At 42.1% G+C, this 20,732-nt stretch overlaps 2 protein-coding genes across 12 annotated transcripts in view; both read right to left on the bottom strand.

Moving 5' to 3' along the window:
• Positions 1-4,598: 4,598 nt before the first annotated feature.
• use1 (unconventional SNARE in the ER 1 homolog (S. cerevisiae)) lies at positions 4,599-9,799 on the bottom strand. Its single transcript, XM_046390601.1, has 8 exons — positions 9,642-9,799; positions 8,887-8,936; positions 8,247-8,325; positions 7,865-8,017; positions 7,463-7,478; positions 7,291-7,321; positions 6,942-7,104; positions 4,599-6,257 (listed from the first exon to the last, which is right to left on the bottom strand). The coding sequence occupies exons 1-8, from the start codon at positions 9,738-9,740 to the stop codon at positions 6,075-6,077; spliced, it is 774 nt and encodes a 257-aa protein (XP_046246557.1). The 5' UTR covers positions 9,741-9,799; the 3' UTR covers positions 4,599-6,074.
• Positions 9,800-11,572: 1,773 nt separating this feature from the next.
• The window catches only part of LOC124060087 (unconventional myosin-IXb), a 54,990-nt gene continuing 45,830 nt past the window's right edge, over positions 11,573-20,732 (bottom strand). For 5 of the 11 annotated variants that reach the window (XM_046390590.1, XM_046390595.1, XM_046390593.1 and 2 more), the window contains 18 exons: positions 20,541-20,616; positions 20,264-20,373; positions 19,360-19,478; positions 18,636-18,829; positions 18,435-18,542; positions 18,153-18,323; positions 18,000-18,041; positions 17,760-17,871; positions 17,517-17,590; positions 16,785-16,977; positions 16,541-16,669; positions 16,226-16,331; positions 15,613-15,744; positions 15,317-15,440; positions 14,971-15,021; positions 14,090-14,205; positions 13,853-13,992; positions 11,573-13,353 (listed from right to left, as the gene is read on the bottom strand). In XM_046390590.1, the coding sequence (XP_046246546.1) occupies positions 12,806-13,353; positions 13,853-13,992; positions 14,090-14,205; positions 14,971-15,021; positions 15,317-15,440; positions 15,613-15,744; positions 16,226-16,331; positions 16,541-16,669; positions 16,785-16,977; positions 17,517-17,590; positions 17,760-17,871; positions 18,000-18,041; positions 18,153-18,323; positions 18,435-18,542; positions 18,636-18,829; positions 19,360-19,478; positions 20,264-20,373; positions 20,541-20,616 (2,545 nt within the window). In that variant the 3' untranslated portion in view covers positions 11,573-12,805. Of the gene's footprint in view, positions 13,354-13,683; positions 13,736-13,840; positions 13,993-14,089; positions 14,206-14,970; positions 15,022-15,316; positions 15,441-15,612; positions 15,745-16,225; positions 16,332-16,540; positions 16,670-16,784; positions 16,978-17,516; positions 17,591-17,759; positions 17,872-17,999; positions 18,042-18,152; positions 18,324-18,434; positions 18,543-18,635; positions 18,830-19,359; positions 19,479-20,263; positions 20,374-20,540; positions 20,617-20,732 lie in introns of all 11 variants that reach the window. The other 6 variants (XM_046390600.1, XM_046390592.1, XM_046390597.1 and 3 more) reach the window with 5 other exon arrangements.

Genomic DNA, 20,732 nt, shown 5'->3' on the forward strand with positions numbered 1-20,732 from the left:
ACAAGCAAACACACCCCAAATCTGCTACCCTGAGGAGGCTCTGTTGTTCCTGGAGGGGCCCTGCACCTGCTGTGGCAGCTCGGGGCGTCTTGGAGTAAAACGGTGAGGAGGCCCAGAAGAAGTTCCCATATATCAGTCCCACATATCCCATCACCCCCCAGAGCTCATCACGGTCTTTGCTGCAGCTTCAGACAGAACCCAAAGTCTCAGCTGCCGGGTCCTGCCCCAGCTTCACGTTGTCTGCAACACCTTTATGTCCTGGACTGTTTTTACCCCTGAGGGCTCCGTGCTGTCTGAGCACCAATTCCCAGCTAAAGGTTAAGTCTACGCAGAGAAAAACAAGCTCTACATCCAAGCCACCTGCGACTTCTTACCTCTGCCCTGACTCGAGCTTTAAATGCCACAAAGGGAAAGCCTGACACTTGATTTTCTAGACAGGTTAGGTCAGATGAGAAGACCAGGACACCTCTCAATTTAAGTTTGTGTATAAAGCAGGGCTGCAACCAATAATTAGTTTCATTATTGATTAATATAATGATCAATATTGTTTTTCTGTGAATCAAATTAACATTCAATCTACAACGTGCAACAGAATAGTGAAAAATGTGCATCACAAGTTCCTAAAGAATATCAAATGACTTGTTTTGTCAGAGCAACAGATCAAGCACACAAAATATTTAGTTATTATATGAAGCAGAGAAACGCAGCAAACTCTGACGTGTGAGGAGCTGCAACCAGAGAATCTTGCTTGATAAATAACTTAATCTGTTCTTTGATAATCAAGGAGGTGACTTTTTTTTTGATAATCAGTTACTTGATCAATCATTACAGCTCCATCCGTCAGGACCTCTAAAGCTCACTAATAAACACACAATATCTCATTTGTTTAATCCCTACAAACACTGGGTGTAAGAATGAGACGCTCGCTGTTTGCCTGGCACGCGCTGGCAAAGGGTTTTTGTATGGATTGTACAAGCAAGATGAAGCATGTTAATTAGTGCTATGCTAAGCTAGCTGGCTTCAGCCACGTATTTACAGAACAGACACAAGAGTGAAATCATATAAGCACTTTCCCCAGAATGTGCTTAACTATTCCTTTAAGTGTGCCTGCAAGACACAAAGCCTCCTGTAGTGCCAGCAAGAGCCGTGGTCGTCAGTTCTGCCCGCCGTGAGAACTGAATCACTAAAAGGTGAAGGAGCAAAGAATCAAGAAATTAAGCCTCTCAGCAGCAGTACTACCTGGGCTCTCCACATCAAAGGCTGAGCAGAAACCAGCAGGGAGGTTTTTTTTTTTTCCTTCCACTGGGGACTCTTTCAGCGCCACGCCGCCTCACAAAATAGACTCGAAGGTTGAGTGCATTAACCCACATGTTGACACTAAGGCTGTGAATACTCAGTGATGGAGGGCCAATAGGGGGCTGCAGGGAATGACATATGGCTCAGCTCTTTGGGGTGCAATAAACATACACACAAGGCACGTACAGACACACCAAACATACAGCTGGGGAAGCTAGGGAGGATAATTGTGTGAAATCAACCGGGACCTTCACCTGTCACAGATACCGTAAGAGAGGTGAAAGTGGTTCTGCTAGGTGCTTCAGCTACTTCAACCTTCCAGTCAGAGAGCTTCCTCAACACAGCTGTATGTGTGTGTGTGTGTGTGTGTGTGTGAGAGAGAGAGAGAGAGCTTTGAGAGGTACCCTCATTAGTGTCTTCAAACTGAGGAAGAGCCACAGACACAACACAACCGCAGAGACAGACAGACACACACACTGTCTCTCAGAAACAGCAACGGCAAAATGAAAACAGAGTAACTTCCACAGCACCTGTGTAGGCAAGAGAGAGATAAAGAGGTGGAGATAAACAGCGGTGCAGCTCTGATCAGTACCTATAAACCACAAAAACTTCAATATGGATAAAGGTTAACTGCACCAAGATTGGTTTGGTTTACTGACAACTTTCTACTGTGTTAATATCATGGAACAGAATGATAGAAACGGGGCTTTTTTCCCACCATTTTTTCTGGTGTTTTAACCGTCCATCAACTTTTACCTACATCCATGTGTGACCTAAGAAATACTGGAAAGAAATAAAAAAAGAAAAAGAAAAAAAGGGCCTCACACGGAATTCAACTGTAAATTCTGAGTCACAGCAAAAGCAGATCAGCTCTGTTTTCTGTGAATGTGTGTGCAAGATAGTGACTCACACTAAAAGCTCAGCAAGTGCAGGCTTTCGTGCTCCTATTAGGTCATTAACATCACAGCACCTTTAAAACCTTGGAAAGAAGGAAAGAAAAAAAAAGCCCTCTTTGCTCTTTTGCTCCCTTGTGGAAGTACGTGGGGGTAAAAGCGAAAAAAACAAAAAGAAGAAAATGAAAGAAAAATCTCCTTCATCTCTGTGGGCAACCCAAATCCTCCTGTAGCTGCAGCCAAAAACTAAATTAAAAAGACTGGAGTGTTGCGGTGTTTAATGGGCGCAGCGCAGCACTGAGAGGGGATGGAAGTTCCTCATGCTTCACAATTTGTTCCTCTGCTCTCTGCTGTTTGGAGGGATCAAACCAATTAAAAGCATACTACCACACACAGTTCAGCTCAACGCTACGACACCTAAACGTGCTGCTTGTTTACCAAGCGTTCATTTAGAATTGTTACAACAAAGAGTGTATCAGCAGTAAAAACCTTCACACAGCTTATTAGCTCAAAAGACACAGAGATAGTGCTGAAGCTTGGACTGACATAGTGAAAAAAGTTTTACTTTGCTAAACATAAGCAAAGCCTGCGTACATATGTGCAGGTGTAGGTACATTATATTCATATGTATGCTGTCTATACATCTGCCTGCCTGTGAATATTCTCTCTTGCATGGTAAAATATAATAAAGCAACACTTGACTAAATACAGATGAGGAAGACGAGTCATACAGAAGCTACTTGATTTTTGGCAAAGCCATTACAACCCTGCAGCCATAAATTTACTGTGTCCAAAAGAATTCTATATAGTGTTATACATTAATTTATAGAGTTGGATATTATTAGATTATTATTATTAGTGTGTAACTGGTTTGAACTATGCCAGGTAGTTTGGATAATTAAATCTACAAATACGCTGATATGAAATCAACACCATGTAGATAAAAGTATTGGGACACCTGACCGTTACACTGGCAGGGACTTTAATGACATTGCGTTCTAAATACATACAGTGGAAGTTTTTCCCCTTTCATGCAGTAGAGCATTTGTGAGGTCAGACGCTGATGTTGGACCAAAAGGTCTGGCTCACAATCTCAAGTTCCAGTTCATCCCAAAGGTGTTCAGTTGGGTTGAGGTCAGGGCTCTGTGTGGGCCAGTCAAGTTCTTCTACACCAAACTCATCCAACCATGTCTTTATGGACTTTGCTTTGTGAAACGGGGCCACAGTCATGCTGGAATAGAAAAGGGTCTTCCCCAAACTGTGGCCACAAAGTTGGAAGCATATCATTATCATATCATTGTCCAAAATGTCTTGGCATGCTGAAGCATCAAGATTTCCCTTCGCTGGAAGTAAGGGGCCGAGCAAAACCCTGATAAACAGCCCCATACCACACTTGAATTCAGTAACAAGGAGTTTGTTCCCAATACTTTTATCCTGATCATCAGAGTAACTGTATCTCCTAAATATAGAGAGGTAAAAATGGTTAAAATACTCAAGTGTCATTGTGCCTCAAAATGTACATATGTGTAGTACTTAGGTAAATACAATTATTACCAACAGTATACCTATTATTTCCCTCATAGGGAGTGTTTTATTTCACAACGGTACTGAATCGATTCAGCTAAATGTTGAACACTACTTCCAGAGCGACTCTATGGCAAAAGAGTGCAGGAAGGAATTCATTCAGGTTTATTGGGTCGGAGGTTAAAAGTGCCAGTAATGAGCCCCAAGCATCTTGAGGCATTTGCTGAATATAGGAACTTAACACATGCCAGACTCGGGAGTCTGTGTGGGAGACTTAAAAGAAACAGTCTCTTTAAGCTGATGGGATAATACAACGTTAAGGAACAAGAGAAACCACACGGCTGATGAAGTCATGTACTGTTGCTTTGGTTCAAAAGCAGAGCTGCAGCCTCAGAGCTGCAGATCACACAGCCAGAGCATTAGCTGAAGCCTGTGGAGGCACAAACAGCTGTGATTAAACTGAGGGATGACGATCCTTCGCAGTGACACAACCTCATTTGGTCTCCTGGTGGCTTGCATACCTCAGCTTCCAGCAGGCAAAATACCCCCCAGGGATCCTAAAATACACGGCAGGCCAGGCCTCGACCCAGCCAGCAGGCCAGCCAGCCAGCAAGCTGTGAGGTGGGGCAGCAGTCAGGGAGAGGGGGAGAGAAGAAGGGCCAGGGGGCTGAGCTGCAAGCCCGGGCAAGCTAGTCGTCTCCATGGGCCTCAAGTGACAGTCAGACTGACAACACAGCAGGAATGTTAACCTGTTAGAAGCCTTCTCAACGCCTCTGCTTGCATGAGAAATACAGTTTCGGACCAGCAAATTCCCAAATATCATCAGACTAAATTAAGTAAGAAGAAAAGCTGACAAATGCACAGATTAAACAGGCTCACATATGGTTGTGCTTTTTCTGTGGTCTACTGCCTTTATTTAGCCATACTTAAACCCTCAGATCACTGCTAAATGAGTAGTGGGGTTAATTTGGGATTCATGGCTTGATCAGGCCATTGGGGCCACTGAGGTCATTTTCTGTCTGCTTTCAAAGGATGTGACTGACACTCACTGGCCACATGACGCCACTGCATCCTTCATTTTCAAAAACGACAGAGGGTATAATTCGGTGTTTAGGTTATGAGGGGAAAGCAGACATTCCATTCTCACAGTTATTATGCCAAAAACAATTAAAGGAGATGGTTGTAATTTGGCATCGACACACATTTCTGGAAGTGATTTCTCCTAAACACAAACAGCTGCCGCTCTGAATCATATGAATGTTTCTGTGGAGTTATAGTCATTTAATGAAATCAAAATCAAATCAACTTCATCGGCAACCTCATCACCAACATGAAGATATCATCACCACCAAAACATACACTCAGAAGCAACAAACAGGACCGACAGACATGTGAGGAGCACAGAACTTAACAGCACAAAATCCAATTGTTTCCAAAAAACATAAACCGGGAGAAGAAAAATTTAACTGATGCTTGAAATCTGGTTTGCAATTTGTAATGTTGAATCATTTTTAGCAAAACAACTGGTAAATCTACTTTGATCCCCTTATTTATCATTTATAAGGACCATACCGGCAATTGATAAATAAGAACGAGACACAACAACATAACATAAACAAGCGTGTTTAGAACATATCCTCTCATGTTTAGGGGATAAAAACTGATAATGTATGATAATATAATTGTACTCCTATAAAATATGTCTTTACAGGAGAAATTATTGATGTATCCTGCACATTAACACACTTAAGTCATCTCTTATGTCATCATAGTGCATTATAAAGCTTTTTTTTAAATGCAAGTAGTGCTGAGAAATGCTAAATACTGGCAGTTCAATTAAAAGTTTTAGCATATCCACAGTTATTTATGAACGCAAACTTTTAGATTCACCATTCAATCAATTCAACATAATGTTGAAACCAGGCTCGATGCAGTATTGGCAGACAGCGGACGGTTCGTGAACTCTTTCAGGTGTGCGCATGGTGGAAAAGAAAAAGTTCCAAAGATGATGATTTAGACTTGAGACCCACAGGAAGAAATGACACACATGTAGTGAATGGCTAGTAGCCTACCTGATGAGGGATAAGAATAATCAAGGCCCAGTTTCTGCTCTCTGTGTATTAAGACTATGTTGCTGCTCCGGCAGGAAGCTCCTCAACCCTGTTCTCGCTCTCTTCTGCTTAAAAAAAATGCTCAAATGATGCTTCAAACCACATTTTAAACGTTCAGTTTCAAAAGTGCACGGTTCATTTTGGTTCTGACACATACGGAGAGGCTGCACAGATCTAATGAGGCCTATTATTTGTGCTCTGTAAACACAGGAGGATGCAGGACTAAGAGTTCAGTATCGCAGACGCATCATCATCGGAGTCGCGGGAAGATTCTGATAAAGAGGATCATGCTGATGAAGGTGAAGGAGACCAGGATGAGCATCAGCCACAGCAGCCAGTTGACGGACTTCTTGGTGTGCTGCTCCAGTCGCTCTGACTCCGTCTTCAGTTTCTCAAAGTTGAGGTCGGCCTGACGCATCGACTGGCTCAGAGTCTGGAAGGGAGAGGAACACACAACTGACAATGTAAACACAGAGACAAATGTCAGACTCTGGACTTGTAAATGTAAAAGGGTTTTATAGGGTGGTTATGACAATTGTTTGCATTGTATTGCCCACTTGTGGACAGAATTAGCTGAGACGTGGGATCAGAAGGACAAAATGAGATGGAGAACAGAAACGTAAACAGAAAATGAAAAGATCTGAAGTATAAACGTTTTTTGGAAGTCAAAAACTTTGCGTGGCCTGTTAACCATAAAACCAGAGAGGTGGGGGAATGAACGAAAAACAAACGGGAAAAGCAATCGACAGCCTCTTTGCACTCATAGAGTCACATGCTTCTGCTTCGTCAGGCCTTATCTGCAACTCATCTGCAACTTTTTAACACAGCATAACATTAATACTGTTGGCTCATCACAAAGCAGAAGCTTCCAAACATCTGTTCCTCCGCTGCTTGGATGGTGGTTCAGCTGTTAAGCATTAGTTCCCATAAACAAGTTTATTTCTTCTCGTCTCTGTTGAAACTGGAGTCTATAGATGAGACAGTACTGAAAACAGACGAGGGGTCATTATTTTGGGATGGAGAAATGTATTCTTCACAGTATCAACCCGATGTTGTAAACAGGGTAAGATTAAACTATCCAGTATTAAGAACGCTCGCAGAATGTCTACCCAGTCACCTGGTTGTCCTGTTTGATGATGTTCTGCGCTGCCAGAGTGTTGTTTTTCAAATTCCTGGCCAGGTTGAGCATGTCGTCAGCAAGCTTCTCCTGCAGGTTGTGGTGGTGCTGCAGGACGGCCTCCAGCTCGGCAGCAGACTGACGCTCATCCAGAAGAAGACCCCTGCGCAGGGTGGGACAGCCTGATTAACATTTTTTATTTTACTGAGGTCTTCATCCACAACAACAGTGATAAAAGTTCCATGGTCCTGGCCATCTTCGGAAAGCTTTGAGCAGTGAACAAGAAAAAACCTGAATAATATATGATGGACATTAGTTTTTAATCAAGAAATAATATGAACAGCTGTACCTTCTCTTGCGCAATTCTGCTTCTGATGTGCCTACAGAGAAGAAAGCAGAGCATCACCTTCCTAAACCAAACCGCTCTCAAGTCAAAAACATCAGCATTTTTAAATATTACGTATCATGGTGTTAGTCCAAAAACTGTCAAGGTGCCTTTGAGTTCCACAAATATTCCTTACCTTTGCCTGATAACCCCTGTAAAGACACAAAAAAGAAAATCTATTTATTGGTATTTATATTTTAAATCTTGTTTTTCTAAAACCTTAAAGTGTTGCATTTGAAGAACCTGACTTTTGCAGTTGAGTATGAAAAAAAAAAGTTAGTACTTTAAAACAGTACAGCTACAAACTAACTTCAGAGCTGATAATATTAGCTCAAAGCCAAAATACAGTCTAGCCTGACAGCTTAAATGTCCAAGTTTAAATTGTTAGTGGTCAACTGTAAATAAACTATAAGCTGGAGGGGGACACAGCTGAGAGCAAAATGATGCAGATGTCCTCCATGTCTGACACTGAACTGTCTACCTTACATACGGACTACACTGCGTTTGAGCTCAACAAACAGCGCACGTCTCATCCTACCGTCCCAAGCAGCTCGTCCCTCATCTCTCCTGTACACCGGGCCTTCGTCTGCATGTGGACTGTTTTAGTGGCAGGCATCCTCTCGTTGGCTATTGTTGGTGTTCGCCCGGGAGCGAGGAACTGATTAGCTAAAGCCTTTTCTGTTGGTGAGGACTGAACAGAAGGACAGGAGAGACTTGAGATAAGGAAAGTGCGTCAACAAGAGAAAAGTCTGAATAAGAATTTGCTGCTTCGTGTTTTCAGGCGTTTGGGATGTACAGTTCACATAACAAGTGAGATACAGAGAGCGGACTACCATTTTAAACCTTGTCACAAATACTGAATAACACATTCAGCAGATACTATGGAAACTAACTGTGAAAGTAAAAATGTTGTCACTGACCAGTTTCTCAGCTTCTAGAAGTCCCTTCAGAAAATCTACTTTTCTCGTGTATTCGGTCAGTACTTCTGGTGTGGGTTTGCTGAAAAAGAAACAAATTGTTGCTGAATAATGTTACCATCAAACCTATCTGTATATTAATCACATAGCGATGCTGGTGTGAACATCCATCCATCCATCCATTTTCTATACCGCTTATCCGTCAGGGTCGCAGGGGAGCTGGAGCCTATCCCAGCTGACTACGGGCGAGAGGCGGGGTACACCCTGGACTGGTCGCCAGTCAATCGCAGGGCCAACACACAAAGACAAACAACCACACACTCTCACACTCACACCTAGGGGCAATTTAGAGTAGCCAATTAACCTAATGTGCATGTTTTTGGTATTGTGGGAGGAAGCCGGAGAACCCGGAGAAAACCCACGCAGGCACAGGGAGAACATGCAAACTCCACATAGAAGGGCCCAGACCGAGATTCGAACCTGGAACCCTCTTGCTATGAGGCGACAGTGCTAACCACTGCACCACCGTGCCGCTGGTGTGAACAATAAGAAAAAAATTTTGTTCAAACAGATTAAGTAAGGTGTTGCATTAAAGATTTGGTGGTTTACTGACAAGACACATTAGCGACACAAGCGGTCTTACCTGTGGCATTTCCGCAGAGCCACCAACATCTCCTCCAGGGCACCGACATACTAGAAACCAAAGAGTGTTTGTGTATTCATTAGCTGACATTTTTGGCATGTTTCTATAGGATGAGTGACGTCAAGCTGTGCACACTCTGCTGTGCTTCTCTACATTAAAAAGCCAAGACACAGCAGCAAGCCAGACCCAAACCCAGTCTTTTGGCTAAAAACATCCATCAAGGTGGTAGTAGTGGTTTCAGATAGATAAACAGACAGACAGATAAACAGACTGACAGCACTGGTGCGAGACGTACGCCCTATAAACCAGAAACTACGTGTATTGTAGCTTTGTTTCAGAGCCTACTGCAGCCATTCAAATGACTTTATCTTAGCCGTGTAATCTACTTCGATCTGTGTGACACCAGTACTTTGATATTAATGATATATATATATATCTGTCTAGATATATATGTTCATCACATGATTTCTGGGTAATTATAACGTGCTTTGCACTTCAAATGCACTGTGCATTATTAACGTCTGAGTGTCTTAAGTTACTGTGTCATTCGCACAGCGAGATAATTTAGCAATTAATCTACAAGTCAAGTGAGAGGAGAAAAGCTACTGAAAGAGACCGTCTAAGAAAATCCTGTCACTGGTTTCAGTGACGACGTGGCTAACAGAACAACAACAACAGTCATGCTAACTTCAGCTAGTTAATGGAGTTTAGAGAAAAACAGGGCTGAAGTTCACTACTTATTTATCTCGTCTTACCTTTTCTAATCTCCATTCGGTTTCTCCTCGTTTCTCCGACGCTATAGATTCGCAGCGAGACAATAATCTGATGAAATTAATTTCCAACCTAGAAGCCATGATTGAAGCTGACACACCGTCGCAGGAGTATGACGTCAAAGATTCGGCGCGGGTGTGGGCGGAGCATCATGATGCACTGCCACTGCACTGAGCAGGTATTAATTTGAGTTCAAGTTACAATAGTGAATTACTTAATATGTGTAAGCCCACATCTTAAGCTTTGATGAGATTCATAACGCTGACCCAACCACATTTAATCTTTTTTTTATTATTTTCCGAAACCACCGTACCTTTTGAGATTAAAGTTTACGCTAACAAAAATAATAATACTAAAAAATCTTCATGGGTGCATAAACCTTTGCGAATGACAAATTTAATTCTCTTGTTGGGAAATGCTCTAAAACATACCAGTCAGATGTCTTCCTCTGGTGCCTATGGACCCCGTCCATGGGCTCCACTGACCGTTTCCATTTGAATAAGCAAGAGCGTGAATAATGTGTGCTATATGGGATAAAATGATGTGTTCAAAGGTCCACCTGCTAGCTCAGAGTTTTCAACAACATTGAGCAGTCTTGCTGTGGAACAATACTGCAGACACCGACTGTAATGCCTAATGAATGCTGTTCTACACCTTCACATTCAAAGTTGTCTTTTTCACTAATATGTGGGCGTGAGATGCCAGTCATACATATTGTATGCATCTAGTTTTATTCATTTCTTAATAATTTTATGTACGGGACTATACTATCATTTCATTATTTTGAATAATGCATAGTATCCCTGCATACCTGAGGACACAGGTGATGTCAGTCCCTTTCCCTAATTATATATATCTTATCAGGGCTGTTTTTGATTGTCAGCTCTCTGACTCTTATATGAACTTTGCTGTATCTGTTTGGGAAGACTTGGGAAATGTATGTTTTTTTCAGCTCACGAAAAAAGTGACCTCACATTATTCCCAACATAGCTCCACTACTTCAAATCAGAGTTGAGGTAAAATTCAGCCTGACTCATTAAAAAGACTTGATGGATGTACAGGGTCTTTAAATGAACACAAAACACATACCTGAATATGAAAAAAACACCCTGACCAGTTCAGATATTAATGAAGTCTACACAAAACAGATGATGGTAAGCAGGTCAGGATGCTTCCAAAAATTTCTACCAGTTTTTAAGGTGCATTTATTTCCCCTTGTGTGTGAAATGCACCGTGTCTGTTCCCCACCAGGATGTTGTAAAAATCAGAAACATTTTCAAGAACTTCATTCAGGTTAGTACGCAATTTCAAATACCTGTGGATCAACTTTACCTGAGAAAAATGATGTGGTGAAGTAATATATTTTTGTAAAAGCTGAGCATATTTTGTCCTTTTTAAATGTTTTAACTGTCCTGTTAAAACACAACTTTCTACTTACCAAGTTCATCGAGTCATTGCTGCAGCTTCAGTGGGGATGGTGAAAGTTTTCATTTAAAAAGCCAAAATCAAGTTTGGAACAGAATTAATATAACAATATAATCTTTGATCTTATGGTTATTTCTTTTGAGTAGGCAGTAGCTGCTGAACTTACCATCACTTTCAATTACACCCTTCGTTACTATTAAGGAATTCCTGTGTGACAGAGAAACCTTCTTCCACTTCCGCTACATGATACAGAGGGAAAAAAAAGTACAAAACATTCGGACGCTGCTCTTCTGACCAAGTATAAACATTAAACAAAATCCATTTGCGAATGTGTTGCTGACTAATTCTCGTTTTGTGGACTAATTTTCATTAAAATATTGGACTTATTGGAATATTGGACCTTCTCTTCATCATTGACTGTCTCAAAAGTTGTTATCTAACGCAGTAAAACTTTTTGGCTGTACCTGATCGAAACACACAGCAGCAGACATTACAAGCATCACCTTCTGTATTGTCACGTTAATACTAATAGCCATTACAGTTCACATCATTCAGTCCCAACTATACACTCTCTAGTTACACATTACACATCAGAACATTGTCCTCATACTCCAGCCAACCTAACAGACATCATTCAACAGCAGTCAAAGAGGAACATTAGTATTACATTTCATACAAAGCTGACCAAAGCTGTGCTTCAGCAGAACCTGCTCATTATGTTAACTTTGAATGGCAGGTACGGTGCAGCTGAGTGAAGCCAAGTTTATTTTTTTAGATAAGGGTAAGGCGGTGGGGGGGACTTGGAGCTTTAAAGACATTGTGGCATGGTTGGGTTTGTGTGTTTATTGTATTGAAGGAAAAAAGTGGCGTGTGCTGCTCCCATTTCCCTTTGCTATGTGAGGAAATGTTCTATCTGGGGTTTGCTGTGCAGCAGGTGGAGGGTAAAGGTTGAAAGACACTGCTGTCAACTGCGACTGTTGTGACAAGGCACCTGTAAGACAGTAAATTTGTGCATGTTTACTGTTGTGTCCTTGTCTCAAAATGTCCTGTGTCCATTCAGTACAATCAGCACAAAAGTCTAGGACAAAGGTAGTCTCACTTTATCCCACATAAAACTCGCTATCGCTGCTCTGTCCAGAACATAACATGAGAAATGAATGTTGTCAACTTTCTGTACATAACCAAGGCACTAGTGAACATTTCAGTGAGCACATTTTGCCCATTGGGAGAACTACGAAATGAAAAGTGCGACTGGAACCTGCAATGTTTTCTTGAATTAGCACAAATGTGTTAAAAAACAAAACTGGAGAAAGAAAACAAAACTGCTGGTCCATCATGTGAGGCTACAGGAAAACCCGCCTCTGTTCTGACTGGAGTCGTCAACAGTAACCACTATATATATTAATATGGTAGAAAAGGTGCTTGGCAACATTACGTCTGCTTATTTTTACAGTCACTGAGGCCAACACATCTTTAGACATATTTTCATTTTGGATGACACAGACAACAGCAACCACCTCCATTTTGTGCCATTCCTTTTCAAATCATCACTCATTTTCATTCACATGTACAGGTGATGTTCCTATACTGTGATGTTGTCCTCTTGTGGCTCTCCACAAGCCATCATTGTCATCCGTGGCAACTGATTTACAATCATTTCCTTTTGTCTGCTCGGAGGCTGTAGCCCATAATCCTTTTCACTATCTTTTCTGTTTGTCCTTCATCAGACATCATCGTCCATAAAAGGTATGTCTGGGTCAGAAAAACGTCTCTGGTCCTTTGAGGCCTGCGTGTCACGGTGCTGATGCTGAGAAGAGGGTGCTACCACGGAGATAGACGTGGAGGAGCAGGAAGCGGAGGGAGGGCAGGAGGAAAAATGCAGCAACAGGTCACACTCTGGGCTGTCAATGTAGAGGGACTGGGTGCTGTCTTTGCGGCGGCCCGGATGCTCTCTCCTCCTGAAGCACTTTAAGGGTCGATTTCCAGGAGGGGTGTGAGTCGGACTGGAGGCTGCAGACTGAGGGAGGATGCCCGGGGGGAGTTTAACTGTATCCGGGATGACAGGGTTGCGGCGTTGTAGCGGATGCCTGAAGGAGGCGTTGAAGGATTCAGAGATTGAAGAAGCGCAGCTGAACAAAGAGGAGGTGGAGCTAGAAGGGGTGAGGCTTGGCTGAGAGATGCGTCCACCGGGGACTTTAGGTCTCTGGGCCAGGTCTGCCGGTTTGGGTGGACAAACTGGCTTGAATCTCCTCAGGTGGGCACCACCTCGTCCTGGAAGAGAGGGAGAAATAAAGAAAAGGTGAGAAAGAAAAACAGGTTTTACTTAAAGCTGCTAGTTAAATTCATAATAATCAACAATCCAGAGAGGGTGAAGACCAATGGAAGATCATGCAACCATGTTATCTACCAAATGCACATTCAGTGAGGAAAAACTAGGCAGATTGGACATGTTGGGGCCAAATGTTCAGTGAATTAATTTGGATAAAGTTTGAGCATGCTTCTGTGCCATACATGCATTTACATGCATACATGGGTGTTCAGACGTGTGCACACAATCACACACAGACACAAACACACAAACACGGTTGCTGTTCCTCCAACCTGCTTTGTAACAGAGCAGACGTCACCGCCCATCACCATCACTGGTCCAGACCTGCACCACAAAAGACAGGAAGGGCCCAACCCAGCGGCCCCGTGGTCTGGTCAGAAACCCACAGGTGAGTGAGAGAAACAGAAGGAAGGAAAAGTCACACTGTACCTTAATACTGACCTTCAGGCTCTGAACTGTGTACAGAAGAGCGCTGCTGTTCGTCTAAAAGACTCTCGGAGCTCAGCGAGGCCTCGGAGTCCAAGTTCTCCTGGTCTGAACCAGGCTGCTCCATCTCTGGCAGTCGGCAGGCCAGATCCTCTCTACGGAGAAACACAAGACAAGGACATCAGAGAACTGTGACGGCAGAAGGACGCTACACTGTGGTGAATGGAGACATAATACAGAAAGCATCCTTACTTCTCCTGTTTGATGGACTTGATGCGTTCCACCAAATTCTTCTCAGCCTCTGCGTCTGAGTCCAGAGGCTCGTTCTCAGGGACCGCGCTTAGATCAGAACTCACCTTCTCGTGCATCTGTGGAAGACAGAGCAACACACACTGACTCCTCAGCCAACTACAACTGACAGTGTCTATTATGCAATTATTATACAAAATGAATTATTCATATAATAATTACACAATAAACATAAATAGTTTAAAAATATGAACAGCTTTGACCCAAATCTGAAACTTCAAACTGATGTTGTTAGTGAGGAAAAGAGAAAAGGCTGGATGAGTCATGCATCCGCACGTCTGTGAAATAAAGTTAGTTTTTAACTGGCGTATTAAAAAAAATATATGCCGTGATGCAAAAGAAGGCAGTCGACGTATTAAAATCCACATTTTCAAGACAGTACTGGTGTAAGGGGCTGATACATAACTACAATCCATAACCATCCAACATCTCAGCAACAAATATTACAATAAGACAGGCCTTCACAGCTTTGTGAAAAGGAAGACATTGGAATGGCACACAGAAAAAATGCAGGATAACCATCAAGTTTTGCAAGTCAAACTATCGTTTTCAATGCCTTCCAGCAGGACAACATAAGTATTATTACAACACCAACCCAGGACCATCTTGTTTCATGAAGAGAACAAGATGAAAGGAAACAGCAACATGCAAACTACTACCAGTTAGTATGGAGGAGTAAAAGGGAAGAAGGATGGAAAAAAAAAAAAAAAATAGCCAGAGTGTCACCCACATCTAACATGCCATGCACAGGTACTTCTACATGGCACCCACTACACACTACAACTACTGCATATACTGTACTAGGAGAACTCAGTGATACATACCACCACTCCTTTGTAAGGAGCTGAGAACCTGAGAGGTAAATGCCAGTAGTGCTACAGAAAGACAAGGAACATCGGCCACGTTACCCATGTAGCCTAACAACAACAGTATCTGACACTGGGACTACTGCATGATGCTGAAATAAACGTTACGAAGTCGTAAAGCTTTATGTGTGTGATATGTAAAGTGTGCGATATAAGACATTACTGATAAATGACTTTATAAAAGTTAGCACTCCTCTCCTTTACATCTCCAGGTGTGAGGCTGAGCAACAACCTGCAACCTGTATTGCGATCACACTAAATCTACCAGAAGTGAAGGAGAGACGGGCGACGTTTAGTTTCTCACCGTGTTCTGCCTCTTGAGTTTGAGCTGGTTGACAGCCAGAGCCTCCGCGTACTCCAGCTGCTCGATCTCCTCCATCTTCTCATTATAGCGTCTGATCTGTTCAGTGATGAGCATCTCCACGCACCTGTAGAGAGGGAGGGAACAAGACATCATCAAACAGGATGTGGGCAAGTTTACAGCTTCAATGCATGTTATAAATGTGATATAAACAATGCACTAGAGAGCAAAGGATTCATTTATACTATGGAAGAAGCAAAAAGCAGATTTTGATGTGTTGGCTTTTATGACAGCCTTACGTGGTTGTCTTGGCAACATCCTTCATGCTGAGCAGCGGGTCGGCGCTGTCTGGGCATCGCAGGATACACGGGGCGAAAACTATAGCCAACGAGTTAGGAGACATGCGGTTGTGAGCCTCCACTTTGCACACCCTGCAAGAGAATTTATCGGATATAAGCTTGTCGTTAAGTCACACGTACACATAATAAAGTAGCAATTTGCCTGCTGAATATACACGTTTGTAAAACTGCTGTTACGACAACCATGATATTAAAAAAAAAATACTGATATCTTGTTAATAATACACAGATGATAATATTGTGTAAATTATCCCAGCGCAGATGTTAGGCCTTGTGGATGTTTTGTTTATTGGCTTGGTTGACTTTTCGCAAGTGTAATTGTTCTTGGTATACACTTTTGTAAAGTTATGGTCCCAGACTCTCTCTTGCAAAAACAAAAACAAAACAAAACAAACACACAAATAAAGCTATACATGAATTTGACATATTTTCTGTAGATATTGTGGTATTAATGTTATCATGAATTCTTCTGACCACGATATTCACACAAAAAATGAAAATATGATACAAGTCAAGTGAAAAAAATAGCTACCAAAGAAGACCACACTCCTACCTGACAAGATGGAAGATGAGTCTCTCCAATGTGTTGAAGTTTGCTGTGGGAAGCTCTTCCAGCACTTTGTATATAGCATGAAGCTGCTCCTGCTTCTCTGGCAGTTCTACCAATTAACAAAAAAAAAAACCCGTAAATGAGCCATGAACACCAACAGTCCATTATGTGCTTGAAAATGCCTCTATTTAATTAAATTCATCCTCATCAACTTAAACAGTCTTCAAACCAGCAGCTGATACTTGGGAAACACAGGGAAAAAACCAGCACACAGATTGTCACTGTAAAATGCTGCCCGGTGGGAAATGTAAACCTCACCTACTGCATGCAGGAAATCATTGTAATGTGCGAATGTCATGAGTGGATCTGGTAGCTCCCTCAGCCACTGTTTCACCAGGCCCGTCACTGTGTGGATGGGATAGTCTTCAAGGCAGACAATGTGGGGATCTAAACACATTGAAAGAAAAGAAAGAACATAAAGCAAAGAGTCATGACATAGTTTTGTGTTAAAAAGCACATTCATCCGTTGGTTATTTAAATATCAAACAGAAAGGGGCCTAACCGGTCTCCAGCCGCTGGTGCAACTCTTTCATGCGGTTGGCAGAGCCAGACTTGCGGTAGATGCCCTCGGTGTAGAGGCCGTGCATCTCCACATGCTCCAGCATCATCTCCAACACCATGGGTACGGGGTTCTTATCGTTGACCAGGTGACACACTCGCACGCCAAAGTGCTGACCATTAAACTCCTCATCACTCTGTGGATTCAGACAGACAGCAGATGGCAGTAAGAAGTCTACTCCTCCAGTCCGCTCTCCACAATCCATCTACAACACCCGGGTACTCACACATATTCTTCATCACGAAGTTTATTTTCTGATATTTCAATATGACATCATTTTCAATACATTTTTCTGTGTTAGGTATGATCTTTCTGTACTGGCTTGTAAAATTTAAACCCCTTATAATTTTAACCAATATATAAGGCTAATTTTGTTATCATTCAACAGCTACAGCTCCCACAAGGCTTTGGCAGTGTTTCTCCAGAGGTGCTTAAATTAGTTTTACAAGTCCAGACTGTAATAGTCAGTCATTTATCTGAAGAATACAGACAGAAATGCACAAAGTGCCACGTTTCAGACCTTATAAAACAATACGATTGAGTCTAGTGGGAAAGAGGCAACTTTAAAGTAGAACAACTCTCTATTTTGTATATAAAGCCCTGCCTCACTTCAGAACCTCATGTATCATGAGCACTATTTATCCAGGCCTGTGATTTCAAAAAATAAATACTTACCTTTTTGGCACAGAAGGTGGAGCAGTCAGTGACTATTTTGCAGAGGCATTTCTTGTGGCACACCATTTTACAATCTGTAAAATGATACAAAAAAAAAAAATACATAATGAATTAGTACAAAAAATAAATTCTTCACATTATGCTCTAAGATTTATTCTTAACATCTGACTGTGAACACAAATAAATATATATTATATAACAACATAAGAGATGAAAAACAGTTTTGCTGGGGTGTTAACTCACAGCTGCACATGTAGGCCTTTTCCATGCCCCAGATGTAAGAACTACACTGGTCACACGACTGCATAATGTTGACCTGATAGTTGATGAAATTATGATCCAGGGGGCTCTCCATCTGACAAGACAGACATATCAACACTCCATTAGAGATCATGATCCATATTAACTAATAATTTTTTAAAATTAAAATGGATTCAAACAAGGTGAGAAAAAAAATAGGTAAATGTTAAGTTGTGTACTTACACTTTTATCTTTTTTCCTTCTCTTCTTCCTAGTTTTAGCAGGCTGAAAAAAACCACAGAGAACATAAGCATGGACGCACAGTTGTTTTTTTTTTTAAAAAAAACATATATCTGCATTTATCAGACTGAATGATAACGAATCTCTGTGGTCCACCTTTGCGGGCTCAGCCTCCTCCTTCTTCATCTCTCCCCTGATGAAGCCGTCCAGCACTGACTGGAAGAGGTTGACTACAAGCGGCACTTCTCCTTTCTGCGTGTCGCCTGCCAGGTGAATCACTTTGTTCTTGTAGCCCGTCATCAGACCTTTGTAGCCAATGGTGGGTTTCTAGTAAAGTTCAGAGGACAGGAGAGAAAATGTGAAGGAGGAGAGTGTGGTGAGGAAGACCTTTGATCAGTGTGTGCTATGTGTGTGTTATGTGCCTGCAAACACACTCACTGGGAGAGAATACATGTCTTTGATAGTCTCTCTGAACTGCATTGTGGCTGTAACAAAGATGGCCTCTGTGGCTGACAGCGACTTCCCCCTAGAGCGGAAATCATTGACCTACATGGGAGCAGAAACAAGAATATTTTTGTGGGTCAATAAGATAAAATGGTTTTCCTACAATAAGTAAACATCTGATCATTGTTCACTCACCTGGTTCCCCAGAAACTCATCGAGGTGCCGCAGCTCATTGGCGTTGGTGATTTCCCGATCCAGCGAGGCGTTCCACTGCTCAGACACCCGTGTGGCACGACTGATCTTGATGGTGGGGTTGCGGCCTAAACCTTTACCAGCACGGTCCCCCTGAGGCTGGGAAACAGGCCGTGACGCATGCCCAGACGCTGGGGCTGAAAGGCAGAAACAATGTTTTCATACTTAAAGTATAGAGAAAAGGTTAACAAATGAATATCTAGACAACCTGTCTACCTCCTTTCTCAAACCGAATTCAAACCTCTATAGCAGAATGTACAGCACATGGCGGAAACAAAGCCCAGAGTAAAGTCATTTTGTTTGCACTGGGCTTGATCCTGCACGAGTCACTATTTTCTCAGAAAGCAAACGTCAGGTTTAGTCAGGCCTGAGAATAACAGTCATGATACACCTGTGTATTCCTTTCATTTCTCATTGCATGATGTGCGATAGAAGTCTAGTCTAGTCTAGCAGTCCTAGTGCACTTATCTGATGTCAAAATAAACACAAAATCTTTTTTTATTTTGATCTTTTTTGCTGAAGTAATTTTTAACTAGCTCTGGGTGAGTGGCACTCAAAAAACCCAACTATAGGGATAAAGGTCAACTGCCTTCTCTAGCAAATCTTGTACTTTTTTTTTGAGATTTGACAAGGACCGACCAAGCAGTCCAATGTTTGTATTATTTACCTTCCCCTCCTGCTGGCCTCTCACTGAGAACCTGAGCAAGTGTCAACTCCCCGTTATCTGGAGTCTGGGCCTCCTTACCCCGCTTTTTCAAAATCTTGCTAAAGAATCCACCAGGCCTGCTGGAAACAGAAACAAACAATATAGAAAAGCCTTATTAGGCAGAACTGTTGTGCAACTGCAAAATGAATCAGTGCAGTGGACTGATGTTCATGCTGGACACACGGAAGAGAGTTTTCAGCATGGATTCACAATGTCATATCTCACAACCAAGTTATTTTTAGAGCAGAGTCAGGCCTGCTTGTGTCCTTAATCATCTGCCTGGTTGTTCCTTGGCAACAGGCAAAACAGATCATTTAAAGTAAATAAGTAACATGTCCAATTCTTAACAATACCATCAAAACTGAGAGACCTTAAAACAGTCTGTTTTATCAAATATCAAAGAACAGATTAAAAACAAAGATTTTCAACAGATGCCTCCTTCTAATAAAACTCTGGCCCAGTGACTGACCATTACGTGTTCATTTTTGGCATATAAATCCATTCAGGGGAAACTCGGTTATCAGGAATTTCCGGCTGTGAATGTGCAGCACCACAGAAGGAGCTGAGCATAGTTTGATTACACAACGCAAGAGCTTTCCCATGAACAGTCTGACTCAAGCAGACGTCAGACTGTTTGCATTTTCTTTGTATTGGCCATGTATTGCATGGCCAAGTGAAGCTTTGGCTTGCTGATAACATTGCCCTGTGCTCTACCCATCATCTGCCCATCATCTCATTTTTAAACAAATGTATGAGCCAACATGCTTTGTTCTGTGTCCCACTGACCAGTCCACACCAGACCAGTACCTGTCTGGTGTGTGTCTGGTGTGTGTCTGGCACCTGTCAGTACCTGTCAGACCAGTACCTGTCTGGTGTGGACGGGACAGACTGTGTAGAGTCCTGGTGACCATCTTGGTGTTTTCTTCTGATGGAGCTTCCCTTTGAGCCCTCACCATGGCCTTCTGAGGGGGAAATCTGCAGAACAGAAAACAATTTCTAGGTGATATGCAGAATAACCAGAACAGAAACTGTTGGTCAGTTAAGGTGATTTTCATAGTGTATATGCCAACTGTCAAAAGTTTATATTCAAAACACTCAAAACTAAAACAAATACTATGCCTACAGATGGACATTTAAAATACCTCTTTGGCTGAAATAGCACCAGCCCCCTCAGAGCCTGGAGACAAACTGTCAATTGATGAGGAGGCAGTGTCACTCCTGCAAATGAAAAAATATAAGATAGAAATTAATATATGAAAAGACACAAGTGTTTTAATACTGACAACACATAAACATTATGTTGGAGGAGATCTTTTCTCACTTCTCATATTTAA

The sequence above is a fragment of the Scatophagus argus genome, chromosome 6 (assembly GCF_020382885.2).
Source record: "Scatophagus argus isolate fScaArg1 chromosome 6, fScaArg1.pri, whole genome shotgun sequence".
Lineage (NCBI taxonomy): Eukaryota > Metazoa > Chordata > Actinopteri > Scatophagidae > Scatophagus > Scatophagus argus.